The following is a 19,482-nucleotide window of genomic DNA, read 5'->3' as shown; positions in this document are numbered from 1 at the left end:
TATCAGCCAATTTCTGTGGTCATATACAGTAAGCTTGCTGTCATCATCCATAGCAAAAAGGTCAACCCCACCCTTTCTCTTGGCTTAGATTTCCTTCTGCTCCTTAGTAAAAGTTGCTCTCAGCAGCGTTGTGAATAGGTTTTAAGTGGAAACTTTTAACTAAAAACGTTTACTGCTGTTTAGGAGACCTCTTAGTGTTAAGATAAAACGTTTTGTGAATACGGGCCCATATCACAAATCGATCACTCTTCAGGGTTTCACATTGTGTGTACTTCATTAAGTCTGTGGGGTATTATGATACCAGCACAGTGTATTATATATTATATTATATATATATATTCATGAGATGACGAGATAAAACTGGAGATCGTATGACAATAACAAAATAACTTTGAAGCTAAACATTTCCTGACTTGTCCAAGTCATACAGCTTCAATATTCCAAAATAAAGAAACTTTTTCCTGTAAACAATTACAGTTACCGTACACTTGTTACTATAATCCAATGTAGATCCATGGTACTTTTCAATGCATATACAACACATTTTTATGAGCTGTAATACATAGATAGCCTGGTTCTGGTTTATATGTTAATGATGTTTTCTGTTTCTTAAGATGGGGAAATTGCCGCACCTGTAGGCACAATGCTGTACTGGCCATCATTAAATAGAGTAACAGCAGGCTTAGCTGGAGAACCATTGTCCTTCTGGGCAGCGTCACGGCGGTCCAGCCAATAAAAGGAAATCATAAGGAACAGAGCTGATAAGGTCACTGAGATGCTGCAGGCCAGAAACATATATGTGAAGCCTTCAGTACTGTCGATTAGTTTTCCTGTAAGAAAGATAGCAAAGTTTAATAAATGTAATTTGAAATAAGAGAAATTATTTTTATGCTAACCACCGAAACATAAGTAATGTATGACTTTGTAGGCTAGAATGACTCTGGTCTAAGTCAATGGTTGTCACTAAGCCAAAGGCCCACTCACGTCAAGGTGCAAAGTTATACTTGGCCAAACTACTGACACCACTGTGTGGGAAAATATGAGCAAGAAAACAGCTCGGTCAGTTTGACCAGACTCGAAACAGAAACTCCCACAAACCACAAAACTCAAGATTAGTGCTATACAATGAAGGAGACACTCCGTTCACTGTACACAGGCATACACCCTCTACATAATCCCTCTTATTTTTCCACTTAGAATGTGATGTCTTACTCTGACAAGATGGTTTGGGAATGTTCTTGTTCCTTTACTGACAGCACAGTTGAGTAATAACAGGAATCATGCAACAGAAAACAGTACGCTTCACTGCATCTTCAACATGTTGAAGCATGTTCTTTACCCAGCATGTCACATACAGTACAGAACACCCTCTTCTATATACACCTTCTTTTGCAAGACGTAAACCCCCGACTTAGATACACTTCTGGTTTTAGTTTTTTAACACTACTAAAGTGTCAGAACGAAGCATTGTGACACCCCCTTCTAGATACAAGATTTTGTTTGTCACGTATACTTTGTAAGCATGTACAACTTGCAGTGAAATGTTAATCTGGTATACTCCAAAGATGGTTCACTTACAATAAATACAGGTATAAATAAGAGATCATGTAGATGTAGACAGCGGATGGCAATGGATGCAGAAATGTGCAAATATCTGTGACAGTTTTATGAGTACAATGGTACAGTGCATGTGCATATCAAGGAGTCTAAGGGGAAAAGATCCTCTTGAGCCTCTGTTTTGGCCAACAGGGTTTAACTTCTTTATTAATTTCGGTGAGTAGAAATCTTAACCCTACAGAGAGCATATAATAATATTCAAGAGAACAGTTTGGGCAGGGTCCTTTTCTATCCCATTCATGACGATGCTCTGCACAGAGCAAGGTTCAAAAAGAAATGATTGATTCAATCTAGTGTGGAACAACTTGACTGGTCCAGACCGGAACTGAACACGTTTGGTATTGACTCGCAGGCATACAGTAGATAAAAGATGCATATCTTAAATGTTTTGTATCACATCACTTTCATTACCCCCTAGTAAAATATGTTTGAGTCTCTGGTAGAAATGCTGAAAGAGCAGCACAGCCGCATTGTCAAAAGCAAGTCATCTGGAGTTTAGAGGCTTTTAAATCTGTGGGTTTGGTTACTCACCTATTTTCACCAAGCTGCAAACAAGGTAAACTTCAAGCATAACTTCAAAACACTTAAGTACAAGATTGTCATGTTACCTGCGAGTGGAGGTCCTATCAACAGTGTGACGCTTTCCATGATTGACAGCAGGCCGAGGGCAGACGGGAACCGGTTCATCTCCACTATGTCCATCATAACGGTGAACATCAGCGATCCGACCACGCTCATTGAAATTCCATACACAACCACAAACGCTAACAGCACGTGAAAACTAGCGCCAATGCAACAAATACTGTTACTGAGTCCGTTTATCACCAGCGCGGCTGAGAACACGTAGATGTGGCGACCTTTGAACCAGGGTAGGCTGAAGAGCACTCCGATGGGGGGTCGCACAAAAATGTTGACAAATCCCATGATGGAGAGCAGAAGAGCCGCTCGACTTTGATCCATTTTATAGGTCATTGCGTAAGGGACTAGGTATATAAGTGGCACCACAAATCCCAGCATCATCCAAGTGATTCCCAATGAAAAAACCCGAAATCGAAGGTTACTGCAGAACAGGTCAAAGGCCATGTTTCGTCTGAGAGATGATGGGAAACTTTGAATCATTGCCAACACTCGCACTTTCAGCCCTGTTTCTGAGATGGCTCTGGGGCCGTTCCTCAACACCTCTGGCTTGCGGGGCTTGAGCGGTCTCATGACAGCCCCACAAACACAGCAGTTGAGCAGAACAGCGCCGAGCACCAAAAAGCTCCCTCTCCAACCAAGTTTATGGTGCAGATAGTCTCCTAAAAAAGGCAATGTACACAAGCCCAGAGCGGTGCCAGTGGAAGACATCGCATTGGCGAATGGACGACGACGCACAAAGTAATGCCCAAGTATGGTGACAGCAGGCTGAAAGCTGAAGCAGAAACCCAAACCTGTAGCGTGAACACAAACTTACATGTTATGGAGTTATGGGTTGCTAACTTGCTGACTAAATTACAAACAAAAAACATAACAAGGATAAACTTCATACTTATAAAAGTTACTGAGTGGTTTCATTGGACAGGTAAAGGTAGCTCAGATGTCAAAATTTGATGATTGAAATAATCATGAGCTCTCAAAGTTCTTAAAGAATTAAAATTTTTGCTACGGTTTTTCATACTAAATACTTCTTTCAGAACTGTCACATCCAAAAACGGTCCATATTCCTCATAAATTGGCACATGAAAATTTCTATAAAAATGTATCTTCTATAATTTTAATTCACAGAAATCATACAAAATATGTCCCTCAAAAAACAACTTGCGTGTATGTTTCCGTCATTTTAAATAGAAAACGTGCAAAGACCGATATTTTTTTTTGATGTGGTGACTCTGTCAACAAGATTTTAGGATAATCTAAACAGAAGGTTCAGTGTACAATCGGGCTCAAAATGATTTATCTAATTAATGAATGAATTCATTATTTGATCAAGGAAGGTTGTGAAAATAAATCAGCATCGTTAATAAATCCTTTGGGTATTTCATTGAAAATAATTTTAAATGGGGGGGGGGGGGATGTCATTATGAAATAAATAAAAATTCTCTAATGCAGATTGCTTATAATTATTCAACAGCCTCTTTTTTTTGCCAAGATAACACCGATAATGCCCTCTAGAATTTGGAGAAAACCTGAAAAGAGATAAGACGATTTGAACTCTTTAGAAAATGAGTGGAGAGAACAGAAGAGAAGCACCAACATTTAAATTCTTTAAATTCCAAAGGATTAACAATGCAGATTTGTTTTACAGCCTTCCTTCATTTTATGTACCTAGGAGTTGAATAATTTTGAATCCAATTGTAAATAAATGTATTCTTCAAGATTGTAGTTTTGACTGCAAACGTCACATCTATAACCCTGCAATGAATTCTAATGCAATACTTTTTTGCCAGATCCAATAGAGTACAGAGCTTTGTGATAATTATAAGTGACAAACACAAAAATATATAGATTGTGATAAATATTAACCAAAATATCATCATCTATTACTATGCGAGCCTGCAGTACTGACCTGTTATGATCCCAGTAGTGATGTATAACTCAACGATGGAATTTGAAAAGGAGCTGGCTGCCATCCCCACACCACTCAAAACACCCCCGAAGATCACCGTAGCCCGACAACCGAAGCGTTCCACCAGTACACTACATAGAGGACCTGGAAGAAACATGCGTACAGCTTGAATTCAAGGTGGCTTACCCCACGGCATAATCCTACTGTTCATTTTCCCTATCCTAGAACATTGACATGCATTGATCAAAATAGTTTGGGCAAATGTCGATGCACAAATAAATCATATGGCACCTCAAGAGGTCACAGAAATGTGACGCATAATTTTTATATGGCAATACAAACTTACAGATACTGTTACTGTCAGTGCTCACAGTGTTACACTTATATGTCAATAACATAATTAGATGGCCATTCAACACCTGCTTTTTATTCATAGTCTCCTACAGGCTTATATTAAATATGTGTTCTCAGTCTTAACCAAGAGATGTCAAACAATGACCACAACTTCCTTCTCACAGTAGTGGAGAAACCAATGTCTAGCAATATGAGCCAATAAGCCACACTGGCTTTGCATTAACAAAAACAAGGTAGGATGAATGCATTATTGTCTTTCCATTCCACTTTGTATGCCCTATTTTCGCTGTCAACTTTCCTCTAAAGACTCTTTGATGGTGCTGTTTTCTCTCACCATCTAGCTAAAGTTAGCTTCAATGTTAACATCAATCTGTTTTTTTGGCCCGATGCAAACTTACTTGCCAACCCCTCATCCAGGTTGTATTCATACTTTCAAAAAGTTTCAATAGCTACAAATGATCCTGAAATGTAAACACGTGGCTCTAGTGTGGTTAGCTGCTTTGGTCTACCTATGATCTGTACTGTGAGATCCTCACCTCCAACATGTAAAGCAGAAGTCATTATTGAAGGCACCCAAGATGCCTCGCTGTTGGTGGCATTAAATTCCACCTGAAGATCCAAGTAAAAGATGCTGAGACAGGAGGGAAAGGCCAGCGTGAGAGCCAAGACAACGATGGTGGCGAGCAGAACCACCCATCCCCAGCCTCCATCCGGAGCATCATAGGCAATTGGATGTTCTGAAGGGGGTCCGGGTCCTGTTTTTTCTCCCTCCTCAGATTCAGGCTCGCATTGCTCTTCAATGCTAGCAGGTTGTTGTGGAGCCATATTTTTGTCCGATGGAACCGAGGTCACTGCCGTCTGACTTTATCCAACTGGAGATTTGGGGCTCTCAAAAGCACCAGAAGAGAAGGGCCGGACATCCTTGCATATCAATGCCATCCAAGAGTTGTTTGCAAACCTCCTACAATTAAATGTTTAATGAGTGACTGACGAGGCAAGATTTATAATATTCAATGGTAAATATTATGCAACAAAGTTTTTAATATGGATTTGTCAAACTCGTCTATGTTTACTTTTCAAGGCGTATCACATTCACGTTAGAAATCCTTTGACGGGTTTAGAGATGTGATATCTACACGTCGACTCTAAAACTGAATACATTACAACCCAAATGGAAAAAACAGCTAAAGTCTCGGTAAACCTAAAATAATTGATACACAATTAATAATGTTTAACTAGTTATTCCATGATATTGGTCATACAAATGGTTAATCGTTGAAACTACGGTAGAAAATCGCACCAACCAATTAATGTCACGGTCTGCTGTTCCCGAGAACGCGCACGCGATATCACGTTACGTGAAAAACATTGACGCTGAACAAAAACGTAACAGATGATTTCTAAAATATGAGCGAAAACACGGACAAGCTTAACTTACACGCCTAAACGGCCATAGCCAACATACACATCGACGACAACAAAACAGTGTTCACGTACTTATGTTACATTTTAAAGTAGCCTGGTTGCATCACCGGGCGTAGAGCTCACGATGTCAACATTTCGCCCTCATATTGAGAACAACAAACGCACTGTCATATTCAACCGCATTACATTTATAGCACGATTCGGCATCGACAAAGAACGAACTCACCTTCTCAATGCATTTCCCTCTTCCACGGCAGCGCGGCGATTGTGCTGCAGAAACTGCTGTCATGCTCGGAGGAGGAGACACTTCGGGTTGGAGCGATAAAAACCCAAACAATGTATCTATATTACAATCTCACGACCTTACCAAACTAACACAAGAAGTCAGGACTTAACTGCAAGCGATACGGCTCCTTTAACTGCAGTCAACACGTAGAGAAATTTGAGCGCGGGCGATGCCTGGCATTTCCTCTTGCCTTTTAACATTTACCCCACATCGATTCTCTCTCATCCGCCTTCTGGTATTCTCAGAAAGGCGGGTTTTGCACCCCCTAGATATTTTTTGTGTGCCTTATGGCTTCATACAGTTTTTTTTTTTTTTTTTTTTTTTTTTCAGTCATCTTTTTTTTTTTTTATTAACAACAAGAAAAAATCTTTACATACATTCGTGCATACAGTGAAATACAACATATAAATATAACATAAAATGTACACTAGGGGGTTAATGTTAATTTAAATGAAGATATTAAAGAATTTACAAATTTTTAATGTTTTAATTGCTTTTTGCTTCATAGAAAACCGGATTGAATCAATATACAGTTCAGTTTCTTTGTTGAATGAAGTAAAACAGGGTTTTTTACAGGAAAATTTACATTTGTGAACATAAAATTTTGCCATTAAAAGAATAAAATTAATTATATAAACCTGACTGTGCTTGATTCTACTGTTCTCCCAAAGACCAAATAAAATATGTTTCCAAAACAACATAAACTGGTTATCAATGTTTCTTGTGATAAAATCACATACATTTTGCCAAAATGGTCTTACAAATGGGCAGTACCAAAATAAATGAACCACAGTTTCAGGGCAACTGTCACAAAAGGTGCAATTAACATCAATATCACTTTTAAACTTTTTAAAGAAATGTTTTACAGGGTATACTCTATGTATTAATTTGAATGACACCTCCTTAACTTTGTTTGTAATCAAATACTGATTAGGTATAAGCCAAATCTTTTTCCACACAATATCCTCCGTAAAACGACTCCAATATGAGTAAATGTAAGGCAAAGACACGGAATTTCTTTGAAATAACTCTCTTATCGATCTGTTCTTTGCGTTAAGGGAAAAGCAGATATTGCCCACATGAGTACTTATTATATTATTAAGTGGGGACAATTGTTGGGTACTAATTCTTATTTGATGTCTAAACAGCATACAGATTTCAGGAGAAATTGCACCAAAAACCTTCGCATATTCCCCTGGTGTTACAGGAATCTTATAATGCGCCAAAAGCTCACTGTAAGTGAAAAGAAGACCATTTGAGTTAAATAGCTGATCCACCAATATGATGCCATTATCAAACCAATGTTTCAAAAACAACGATTTGCGCTTATATAATATTTCCCTATTGTTCCATATATAATACTTATGTGGTGAAAAGTTATGCTTGAAAATCAATGACCATGATAAAAAGGCCTGGCGATGAAATTCTGAGAGTTTCACTGGTACCCTATCAATATTATAATTACAACTAAGAAAAAAATTTATATTACCAAGGTTGGAAAGAATATGGGAGGGTATGAAGTTCCAGATTGAGTAAGGATTTCTGACCATCTGACGAAGCCAATTAACTTTAAACGTATTATTTAACATTTCAAAATCTAAAACATTTAGGCCGCCATTTTCATATGAATTAATTATTATTGTTTTCTTTATGTAATGTATTTTATTTTTCCATACAAAGTCAAACAGTATTTTATCAATTTCTTTGCATATTTTTTTATTAAGATGCAAGGCCATTGCTGCATAAGTCAGTCTCGAAATTCCCTCTGCCTTTGTAAGCAAGACTCTGCCCCTTAAAGAAAGATCTCTGATAAGCCAGTGATTAAATTTCCTTTTAGTTTTTTCAACAATAGGATTAAAATTTAGTAAACACCTTCTGTGTTGATCTTTAATAATGCTTATTCCCAAATACTGAACCTCAGTTTTTAAGGGAATACCATTATACGATGCTTCAGAACATTCCTTGATGGCCATAAGATCACATTTAGCCAAATTTAAGTATACACCAGATGCCCTTGAAAATTCACAGATTAATTCAGTAGCCACGGAGATCTGGTCTTCGTTTTTAATGAAGAGCGTAGTGTCATCAGCTAATTGGGTTATTTTGATCTCTCTATCAAAGATTGTGATGCCTTTCATTGGACTTGATTTAATGTGAGATGAGAGAAGCTGACTCACCAATAGAAAGAGGTATGGAGAGACAGGACACCCTTGCCTAATTCCTCTAGTAATATCGAATCTAGGGGAAGTACCATTTAATAGTTTAATAGAACAGTTGCCTTTTTTATAAAGGGTTTTAATTGCTGCAGAAAAAAAAACACCAAAATCAAATTTCTTGAGCGTGTCAAAGATGAACTGATGCTCTACCGAGTCGAATGCTTTACAAAAATCTAAGAATAGTATAAACCCATTATCACTAATCATTTCTGAATAGTCCAGGACATCCAACACTAATCTTATATTATTGGTTATATGTCGATTTTTCATGAATCCTGATTGCGATTCATCAATAACGGAATCCAAAACTTTTTTCAATCTTCTAGCTAAAATTAGGGCCAGCAATTTATAATCATTGTTTAATAAACAGATAGGGCGCCAATTATCAATATATAGCTTGTCTTTTTTTGGTTTGGGGAGCAATGTAATTAAACCTTGTGTTAGAGTTGGTGGAAGATACTGTCTCTCAATGCTTTCAGCAAAAACTTCTACAAGAAAAGGAGCCAAATCTTTGGAAAATAATTTATATAATTCAGATGTCAAACCATCAGTACCTGGTGATTTGGAATTTTTCAGATGACTAATTGCTTCCGACAATTCAGATATTGTAATAGGTTTATCACAAGAGTCCTTTTCAGAATTATCAATGGGTTTAATCTGCAATAAATTCAAAAAGGCATCAGCAGTCACCTGTGAGTAATTAGAGGTATACAAGTTCTTATAAAACTCACTACAGTACTGAGATATTACTGTAGGATCATCGGTTGTAACTCCATCAATGTTTAACTTATTAATGGTGTTATTAACAAAATTCCGCCTTTCTAAATTGAAAAAATAATGTGAGTTTTGTTCCCCTTCCTCAAGCCACTTTCTTCTAGAACGAACAAATGCACCTTCTACTTTTTTCTTATACATGTCATCTAATTTACTTGTTAAGTCGACCATTTCTAATTTTTCGTCCTCTAGCAGAGAATCTGGATGTTTCTGAGACAAAATTGTTATTCTCGTTATTATTTTAGTTTCTTCAGATCTTTTACTTTTGGCCATTAATGAAGCAAATTTTCTCATATATTTGCCAATTTCAAATTTTAGAAGTTCCCAATTCGTACTGAAGGCATTTTCCATTTTAGCTTTAATCCAATGACTAGAAATCAAGTCCTTAACTTTCTTTTGGGCCTCCTTATGCAGCAGAAGAGAATTATTGAGTTTCCAATATGAAGACTTTACATTAGGTGTTTTATGAAGCAGCTTCAAATTAATATAAATAGCTCTGTGATCTGTTAAAGGAGTAGGTAAAATATCTACATCGATCCCATCTTTGTCAAGACTTTCAGAAACTAACCAGTAGTCTATTCTGGACCGATTTGAACCTGATTTGTTACTCCATGTAAAGACTATATCATCAGGGCATTTAGATCTCCAAACATCTATTAGATTAAATGTATCCATGAAGTTTTTGAGATTAGTATTTGTAGATTTTGGACGTCCTGATGGCCATTTATCAACAGTATAATCCTGCACAATATTAAAATCCCCTCCCATTATAATATAAGCATTTGGATATTTGTCTAACCAGCTTTTAAATTTATTCTCTATGCACCCTAAAAGATTGTCATTTTCTGACTTCCTATTGTACCCATAAATATTTGCTGTAATAATATGTACATCATTACAATTAAGTAACAAACAAACAAAGTGACCTTCTGAATCACAAAACGAATGTACAACTTCCCCATTAAATCTATTCTTAAGTGTTATTACCCCTGCTGAATGTTCAGAACCATGGGAAAACCAAATTGAAGACCCCCATTGACTATTCCAAAATTTAACATCATCATTAACCGAATGAGCTTCTTGTATATAACAGAAATCAGCTCTGTATTGTCTAGCAAATAGAAATAATGCTTTTCTTTTAATATTATTACGCAACCCCCTAGCGTTGAAAGATATAAGAGATAAATCCAACAGGTTTATCAGAACAGTTGAAAATACAAAGTATAATAAATGTAAACTCTAGAAGAATATAAGGAAATGAAAATCAAGATCAGCACCTATTAAAACAATTAAACTAGGATACTTGACCTTTAGCCTTCCATTAGGAAATGTCTTTACTTTTGAATTGAAAGCATAACACATAACCTAATCAACAACACAGGAATATTTTTTGCTTGCCACTTTTCTGAATCTCAGAACAACAAACCTTGCGTCTTAGATGGATTGTAGTACAACGTTTGATTATTGCTCATGTTATTTCCACACCATCAACAAAACCTCGACCTCCAACGAAGTATGCCGATTTGCCCTCCTCTCTTGCCTTTTTAATCATTGGCCACAGTTTCTGCCTTGATTCCCTATCCTCCTTCGTTAAGTCTTCAGTGAAGTGCAAACCATGATTCCGAAGGAATTGGTTAATTTTTGCAGCTTTCCACACTGCTTCCCTGTATCTCCTCACAACGAAGCGAATGATGACAGCTCGTGGCCTCGGCTCGTTCGGACGCTTGGAACCCACGCGGTGCGCGATATCTATCGCCGCTGGCAGCTGATCTCTATCTTGTGGTAACACTTCTTGACAGATGCGAATCACTTCCTCGCGAATGTTTTCCTTCGCTGCTTCTGGGATGCCGTGTAATTTTATGTTCCATCTCCTGCCGTAACGCTCCAGATCGGTCACACGACTCATGTAAGTCAGGGTAGAATGTTCATTCTTCTCCACACGTCTTTCAATACAACACATCTTTTCTTTTAAATCCTTGATTTCTGTGCGTGTAGCTTTGACCATCTCTTCTAGAGCATCACTTCTGGTGTTAATGAGATTAGCAAGTTTAGCAACGATCTCGTCAGACTTCAAGTCGACCGTAGGTGTTTGTGAGAATGGCTTTTTGGCTAATGGAGGTTTACTGGGTGTTATGGGAAGTGGAGGAAATTCTTCTTTGTTGTTCAGGTCGTTAATTATTCCTCCATCTTCGTAATCGTGATCAGTGATATCCTCCATGCCACCAATGTTTGCTGCTTTGTTAACAGCATTCGGACGTTTCTGTGCAGATTTGGGCATTTTGCATTAATAATATAAAGCAAAAAAGATGTTCGCTTTTTCTCAACTCGAAATAACTTTCCAAAATCGAGTCTATCCTTCTTTACTAAAGTTGGTGCTGAGAGCTCGAAAATTCAGTCCGTTCACACCGCCATCTTGGCCCCTCCCCCTGGCTTCATACAGTAGGTGTTGTATTTGTTTGAAGTAAACGTCACTCATTAAAGGAAATACAACTATACGTGTGACGTAGACGACATCCAAACGGCCTGCAGTCTGAAAAACTTCTCTCAGTAACTTACTCATGTGTTTCCCTGTTGAGTTGAATTTAATGGAGAGGAATCTTCGGGTCAGAATGTTTACAGTAAGATATTATTAACTGGGTTGGTTCCCACATTCATGATAAGCTTAGAAATGCAGAACATTTTCAGTTATGGACACTTCTATAGCAAATATACATATATGGACACAAAATAAAAATATGTTTAATCATGCTCAGCTCTTAACTACTTAAATCTCATTGTTTTTTAATCGCCGATTATTTATTTAATTAAAATGATAATCCACTCATCAAAAGGATGGGAACCTCGTATTGAACTATTCTGCTCCGTTTTGTTTCCCTACACACACAAAGGTAAACGCAAACGACTGTAATCAACAAACAGCACACAACTTTGAAACACAAACACATTTTATGATAAAAATCATACATTATCTTTTTGCAATCTGTACATGGCAAGAAACTGCATCAGAAGACGAACGTCAAAATTAAGAAAAATGAAAAGACAGTCTGATCAAGATTACTCATTTCCAGAATCTCCATAACCTATTGACATATTTGACACTTTACACCAATACTGTTGACAATGCAATACATCCAAAACAACTGATGTAAAAGCAGGTTTTAGCACGTTAGAATGTGTGTGTACTGTATATTAAAGCATGCAGGTGTTGTTGACTAACTATATTAGGGCAAAAATGCCTCTTTTTGGGACCATGGACCATGTTTTAACTGGTATGAACGACTTTATGACAGAGGTCTTAACTTCTGGCCTACTTCCAAAACTTAGATTTAAGGCTTATACCAAATACAAAGGGTGTTTTATAAGCATATTTAGACTTAACAAGCCAGTTTATCCAGTAGTGTGTGAGATATTATTAATTTCTACAGAAGAGAAACCTGTCCAAAGCTGCAGACTGACCATTTTTTAAAGCTCCACTTCTTAAATATTCATTACATATCAAAACCATCTGTCAACAGTCCATGCACCAATTCACCTCTACACACTCCCAGCATAAAACATTATATACTCAACACATCGCATGCTTCCAAATTAGCGTTCCAAAATAAGGAATTGAAATGTTTCTCATCTGAATGGTTGACGAAAAGTCGAACAAGACCTAAAGTACAGATTTCTAAAAAGGAGGAGGCTGAAATTCTCACAGTCTGGGTAATACGCAACAGTCAATGTGACATCCATTTCGGTTTCCTGAACAGTCTTAAATAAAACTTGAGACTTCAAATGACATTTTCTAATGCCATGCATGGGGTTCAATTCTCAAAATAGAACAAAATCCACACAGAGAGAATATTAAAGGTAGGCACAATCGGGCCCAACTTAAAAGTGCATAGGGGCAGGAGTGAAAAGGCTGAATACAGATAGGCAGGCACAAAAACAATCTGGGCAAAAACAGGGGACATTCAGTATCCGTGTTAAGGAATGGACTGTTCAGAGGCCAAAGACATGAGAAGTAAACAGACCATTACGTTGCATTGATCTATCTCTGTATTTTAGAAAGAGAAAATCTTTGAAACAAGACATATGGAATAATGGGTCAAACAAGAGAACTAAACAGTGCATCTGGGTCTGAATTCAAGATTCTGCTTTGAAAACAGATCTGAAACCTAACTGTGAACAATGGGAATGTACGAGAAGGTCCAATAAAGGATCCTTCAATGACTAACAATTGGGGCTGAACAAATAAACTCTCTCAAGGAGGGGGAAACAGTAACAGTAGCTCACAGACTAATACTTTGTCTTCTTGATATGCTAAATGAAATAATATGATAGAGGCGAAAATCTTTAAACATATTTAGAGCAAGAAACAACACTTTAAACACCGCAGACCATAAACATTACAAAACCCCATCTTAGACTGACCCCTAGCTTTATCAACAGTTTAGCAATAGATATGAACAACTGAATATCCAATACAGCCTGGACAATACTGAATTTTACCTAAATATTCTCACTTCTAGTCACAGTAGATTCAGATTCCACAATTTTTTACAGATCAAGTTTATCTGCTACTTGAGAGAAGTATCATGTTAAACGATGAGGGCGACCAGTTCAAAGGACAAAATTCCAGCTCCAGTGTCAAAATGAAGCACACGTAAAACGATTCACCTGAAGAGATACTGATACTTCACATTTTCAAAAATGACAAGAAACTATATCTACATTAAATGGAGCCCTTAACGTTCAACATTCCTCTGATGTGATCAGTCTTTTTTTTAAAGAATGAGTTAAACAGTCAACATTTTCTGCTAATGGGGAGAACTAGTTCTTAAAATGTCCAAAAAGTTTCAAAAGAGCCATCAATGCAGTTTTGCCCCGACACAAAACATGTTGATGCTTCGTCCAACAGCATTCTCCTAAACCACCTGGACAAGCCTAACACCTGCTCTATAAAAGTCTCCTGGTTTTTTCCCGTCATTGACAAAGAGTTTGAGAGAAACGCTTACAAATCTTAGAGACCAGGCATTTAAAGAGTATACCAGGGATTTCTGAATATCTCAAATAAACAACCTCATCTTGATAAACACAAAAAAATCGACCACTATGGTACAAATATCAACAACAACATGACTTGCATTCGGCCTTATCGTAATACATATGTTTGTTATGTACATAATCCTCACATGCCCTACAACCGCATATTTCTTCTGTTTTTGATGCATTGAAATATCCAGGCAAAAAGACAATTTCCAGGATGACAACCCGAGCGAACTGGAAATGTGAGACTTCTTCACAGCAGTGGACAAATATGTGACTTGACAGTTGGCAGTATGAGCCTCCTCCCTTCTCCGCTGGTCCTTTCTAGATGGCTAAATGGGTAGAGTTAACAAAACGCTGCTCAGAAGACAAAACGCTGCATGTTCAAAAGCTGCTGTCTTAATTTCATCCGTGGTGCAACCTGCTGTGCACTTGGTTTGATAAGTGTATACTGAAATGAGAAATGCATACAGAAATGTGGCGGATGCTAATGATTTAAGATAACGTGCTTGTTAGGATAAGCTGTATTGAATATCGGGAAGTGACTTCTGCATGGTCTGTCTCGCACACCTTTGGAAGTCCTGAGGAGCATAAGGTTATACATAGCTTAACTGACCAGCTGTTGTAAAGATTACCATGGCAATGATTAGGATATGATGAGGGAGATGACGGCTCCATGAATAAGCATTACGATGATAAATCCTTTCCTGTATCCTCTCTGAGCAATCTTGCATCAAATATCATTGTCCGAGGTTTGACCTCACATGCTTTTTTCAATTGGCTGATAAAAGCAGTGATAGTTAGTAATGGTGCTGATTGGTTAATGTTGCAGCACTGCAGGGAGGAGAGGGGCTTAAACCCCCAAAGTGGAAAGGCACAAGGGGAGGGATGGTGAGCTGATGAACTTGGAGTCAGCTGTATGGTGGAGTAGGATCTGGAGGAATGGAAGTGAGTGATAGGAGATCTGTGTAAGCTCAGACACCAGGCTTCTCACATCCTGGACCCTCTCTCTTGAAGAATCTGTGGGGGCAACATCAGCATTGACGATGATGAAGCATTACATTTTGTCAGAAGTTGTTGCTTAATAAACCAGAGTCAAAACATGAATCGTACCTTAGCCTTCTCGGTGGGTTCAATAACAATTCCATTAGTTGAGTTGTTGAGCTCCCGGGAAACGACACACAGAAATTCAGCCTGGTCCTCGTTGCCATAGTTATAGGAGGAACCAATGCTTATGAGCTGGAATGAGACAAGTTGCATCAAATTCACCGCATCGCAAATAGACAGACACCATGAAAACCATGAATTTACGCAAGTACAGAAAAAGCGGTACACACAATCTGTTACTCAAGAAATCACACGCACAGGTTTTGCACGCATGTTTTTTCTTCGTTTAGAAAAGACCCATTAAAGTTTAACAAACAACCTTTAAAAGCAGAAGGACTAACAGGACCAAGCTTTCACATGAATGAGCTTTATATACACCCATTCAATATACTGTATATTGTTCTCATAAGGCCCATCTAAACTAAACAGCTCATCCTGGTTTACAGATGTCTCAACCATACAGAGCAAAACTTTAACAGTCTTTCAGTGGTCTAATCCAGGCCGGACGGGATTATTAAAGTATTACACAAAAAATTTGTACTGATGCTGGGTAACACCTACCTGTTCAAACTTCCATCCATCCGACATGGTCGACACCATCTGAGTGAGCTCTTCCTCTTGGCATTGTAATACACGATACACATGCTTCACAGGGCCCTATAGAAACAAGAATAGTTGAATCCTTCAATTTAAACACTTAAAGGAGTAGTTTTACCTTGAAAATGAAAATTCTGTCATCATTTACTAGCCCTCTTGTCATTTCAAATCTGTATGACTTTCTTTCTTCTGCAGAACACAAAAGACATTTTGAAAAATGTTAGTAACAGAACAGCACAGCCTGGGGGCTGTTAACAACATTCTTCAAAATATATTTGATGTACTGCGGAAGAAAGAAAGTCATACAGGTTTGAAATGACAAGAGGGTGAGTAAATGATGAGAGAATTTTCCTTTTGAAGGAGAACTATTCCTTTAAACAAAATAAACATAAGTAATTGTATTAAGTACAAAAAATACACATTATTAATGTAACATCTGCCCTGTCCTCGTCAACCACGCCCCCTGCACTAGAGCCCCGCTACGCTAGCTCACAATCACCAGACTTTTAACTGCACCCATCTGACATCGTTGATAACCCCGCACCTGACTGCCATTACACTCCACCTGAACCCCATCCCATGGACTCCATATATACTCAGCCTTTTTGTCATCTTTCGGCGTCTAGTCTAGCATTACCTTGGACTCTCTTATAGTATCGTGCACCAACCTGGTCTGTGGATGTTATTTTATAACACTATGTTTTGTCTGTGAATCCTGTGGATTATTATTTTATTACCTTGTTCTCGTTGATGTTTGCTTGGACTCTTTGCCTGTTTACTTCAGTTCTCTGTGTGGAATCGCTACTTCTCAGGCATATTGTTACAATTGTAATATATTTTTCTCATTGTTATAACACTTTTCTATTACAGTGTAACATCATATAAACAAGTGATGCGTGGTAAATACATTGACACATTTTAATCATTCTTATGCTTGTTTGCGAGCTCTTACGTGTCAGCTTTTGTCTAAGCCAATGGCTTGAGTTTGGGACAATATGTCTTAGTACAGTGTTTACGAGTACAATGGTGCCATAGGGTAGGGCAAAACGGTTGTCTAAACCTGTAATTATTTTATAATGCGATCTGTTGTTTCTAGGGTTGAAGAAATAACACAAGTTTCTGCTTGATAAAGTGTCAACCTCAATTACATCAGTGAGTTCAGCTGCGCACTTAAACCTTGATCCAAATGGCTCAGAATAATGAACTCTAATTCTTAAGATCACCACCTTTTTCCCTTAAGACATAGACTGCTTTACATTAATTAAATGTAGTGATTTAAAGAAAATTTCTGCCTAGTAAACTCAAAAGAAATTAATTCTGAATTTATTTGTCCACAAACCTGAGATGTCCTGTTTTCATTGTCTCGTATTCTCTCCTTCACAAGTCGCACAAGTGACACAATGTTATAAAACTCTGCTTCCTCCAGAACACCTGCAGTACCGGATAATACGTTACAAACTATTAAATATCTAAAAATAATTATACAGTAAAAAGAATACGGTTAGAGATGATACACTACAATATGACTATTGCATTTTACATTTTCTAGTCATTGCTTTCAGTGCTTTTTCTCTTATTTTACATGCTTTTATTGTCAATATTTTATGTAAGAAATATAAAAATGCTTGAAAGATTTTGACCATTCTAAGCACTGATTTTAACTGCAGATTTTTAACAAAGACCCACAAAATTCTTTTGACACCTTTCACACCCCACCGGTTCTGTAGGAAACTGTTACGCGAGTAAACTGTGGTCCCTTTTCAGAAAAAAGGTTTTAAATGAAACTAGATCACTACTGTTCCATTATGAAGTTTTCAAGGACAATGTGCCCTGACCATCTTACCCTCCTCAGCAAGGTTCTTGTTTATGATCAACTTTCCATGCCTCAGGTAGTTCAAGATGGGGCCGAAATATGTGGGATCCCTGTCAATTAAATATGCTCCTGTCTCATCCTGAGAGGAAAAACGTGAGATTGAATTTATAAGTGAACAGTGATCAGTGTTTTTGCAATGCATCTATTTTAGGACCATCTCAGCTATAATTCTAGCACACAGTGTGGTATTAAAGGGATAGTTCACCCAAAAATTAACTCTCTAGTTGAACCAAACCTTTATAAATAGCTTTGTTGGATGTTTGAGACGAATGCGTGTAACACTACAGCTCTAGGACCCCATTGACTATCATATAGAGCAATTGCAATGGGAGTCAAAAGTGCCCCAGAACTGTCCTACATTCTTCAAAATATCATCTTTTGTGTTAAACAAACAAAAAATAAGTTATTTTCCTACTATGGTAGTCAATGGGGTCCAAAAACTGTTTGGTTATAAGCATTCTTCCACATAGCTTTCTCTGTGTTGTTCACCAGAACAAAAAAAACTATACAGAATTGGAAGATCTTAAAGGTGAGTAAACGATGACCGCATTTTGTTTTTGGGTTAACTATCCCTTTAAATTGTGGCCTAGATGTCAATATGAAATTCCCTTAACAATACCATCAGACATTGACCAGATAAAGATGAATTCAAATTTCTTAATCTAATGTGCAATGCTCAGATCTCAAGCATTACATCATGATCTTTATTATGCTTTAGGGGAAAACTACAGCAAGTAAACAAAACCTTTTAAAGAAAATTGTTAATAATTTAAATTTTTAAAAGCATATAAATATTTTCATGATTTATAAATAGCAAAACAGGACAGCTTATTTCAACAGGAATGTACACACTGAAGAGATAAATAAACGTTATAGATTTGTGGATATCAAAATCACGGATGAAAAGATAAATTATATGTATATGTCAATCACAAACAACCTGAATAATGGATATGTGATCGATGCATTTGGTATGTGTGCTGCAGGAAAAACATCAAACAGTGGATTTTAATGTAAACAACACCTACCTTATCAGAATCCAAATCCGGATCTTCCTGACATAATCGATACAAAAACGATTTTGGATCCCTGCACAGGGTCTGTTTCGTCGTGACAAAGTAGGTTCCCCCAACGTTCAGTCGAACCCACCGGGATCCAGGTTTCTCTGTGGCTTCTGACGATGGGGTACTCGGGTTGCTTTTCATAGGAAACCCGAACACCGCTCTTGAACCAGAGACCCCCGGACTGGACAAGCCGCTACGGGGTGGAATCATCAGGGTGGGCGAGGGTAGTCTCACATTCACTAAACCTCTGATTTCACAATGATCGGTCTGCTCGAGGATGCCAGTCGCGTTGGGCTCAACGTGCAACTCTGCCATATTTTCGAAGCACAGTCAGTTCCGTCTTTATCAGACACCAAATTCCGTTATTTTGCGCTCCGTACGGCGCCGTTTCACGAAACGGATTGGTTTTAAACGCACTGATAACGAGGACAAATGCGTTGCGGTGTGTTAGTAACGCTCACACGAGGCGACATAGTTTACAGTTTATAAAAACGCTTGACTGATCCGTTTTGTTTATACAAACGACCCATGTAAGCTTCAAATATTATGGGTGAGAAGGACCATGTCGCTTCCGGGTTAAGATAACGCATACG

General features: G+C 37.8%; 2 protein-coding genes across 2 annotated transcripts; both read right to left on the bottom strand.

The window, feature by feature from the left end:
* Positions 1-410: 410 nt before the first annotated feature.
* slc16a5a (solute carrier family 16 member 5a) lies at positions 411-6,442 on the bottom strand. The gene is made up of 5 exons (XM_079476071.1): positions 6,168-6,442; positions 5,053-5,477; positions 4,163-4,306; positions 2,226-3,047; positions 411-830 (listed from the first exon to the last, which is right to left on the bottom strand). The coding sequence occupies exons 2-5, from the start codon at positions 5,339-5,341 to the stop codon at positions 610-612; spliced, it is 1,476 nt and encodes a 491-aa protein (XP_079332197.1). The 5' UTR covers positions 5,342-5,477; positions 6,168-6,442; the 3' UTR covers positions 411-609.
* Positions 6,443-12,147: 5,705 nt separating this feature from the next.
* On the bottom strand, positions 12,148-19,456 carry kctd2 (potassium channel tetramerization domain containing 2). Its single transcript, XM_079476195.1, has 6 exons — positions 18,854-19,456; positions 17,796-17,904; positions 17,292-17,383; positions 15,917-16,012; positions 15,362-15,487; positions 12,148-15,268 (listed from the first exon to the last, which is right to left on the bottom strand). Exons 1-6 carry the CDS (start codon positions 19,202-19,204, stop codon positions 15,239-15,241), a joined length of 804 nt encoding a protein of 267 aa, XP_079332321.1. The 5' UTR covers positions 19,205-19,456; the 3' UTR covers positions 12,148-15,238.
* Positions 19,457-19,482: the final 26 nt, after the last annotated feature.

Source organism: Barbatula barbatula (assembly GCF_947034865.1).
Source record: "Barbatula barbatula genome assembly, chromosome: 16".
NCBI classification, from domain to species: domain Eukaryota; kingdom Metazoa; phylum Chordata; class Actinopteri; order Cypriniformes; family Nemacheilidae; genus Barbatula; species Barbatula barbatula.
Note: the sequence above shows the minus strand (reverse complement) of the source record. Positions and strands in the feature narration are given on the sequence as shown.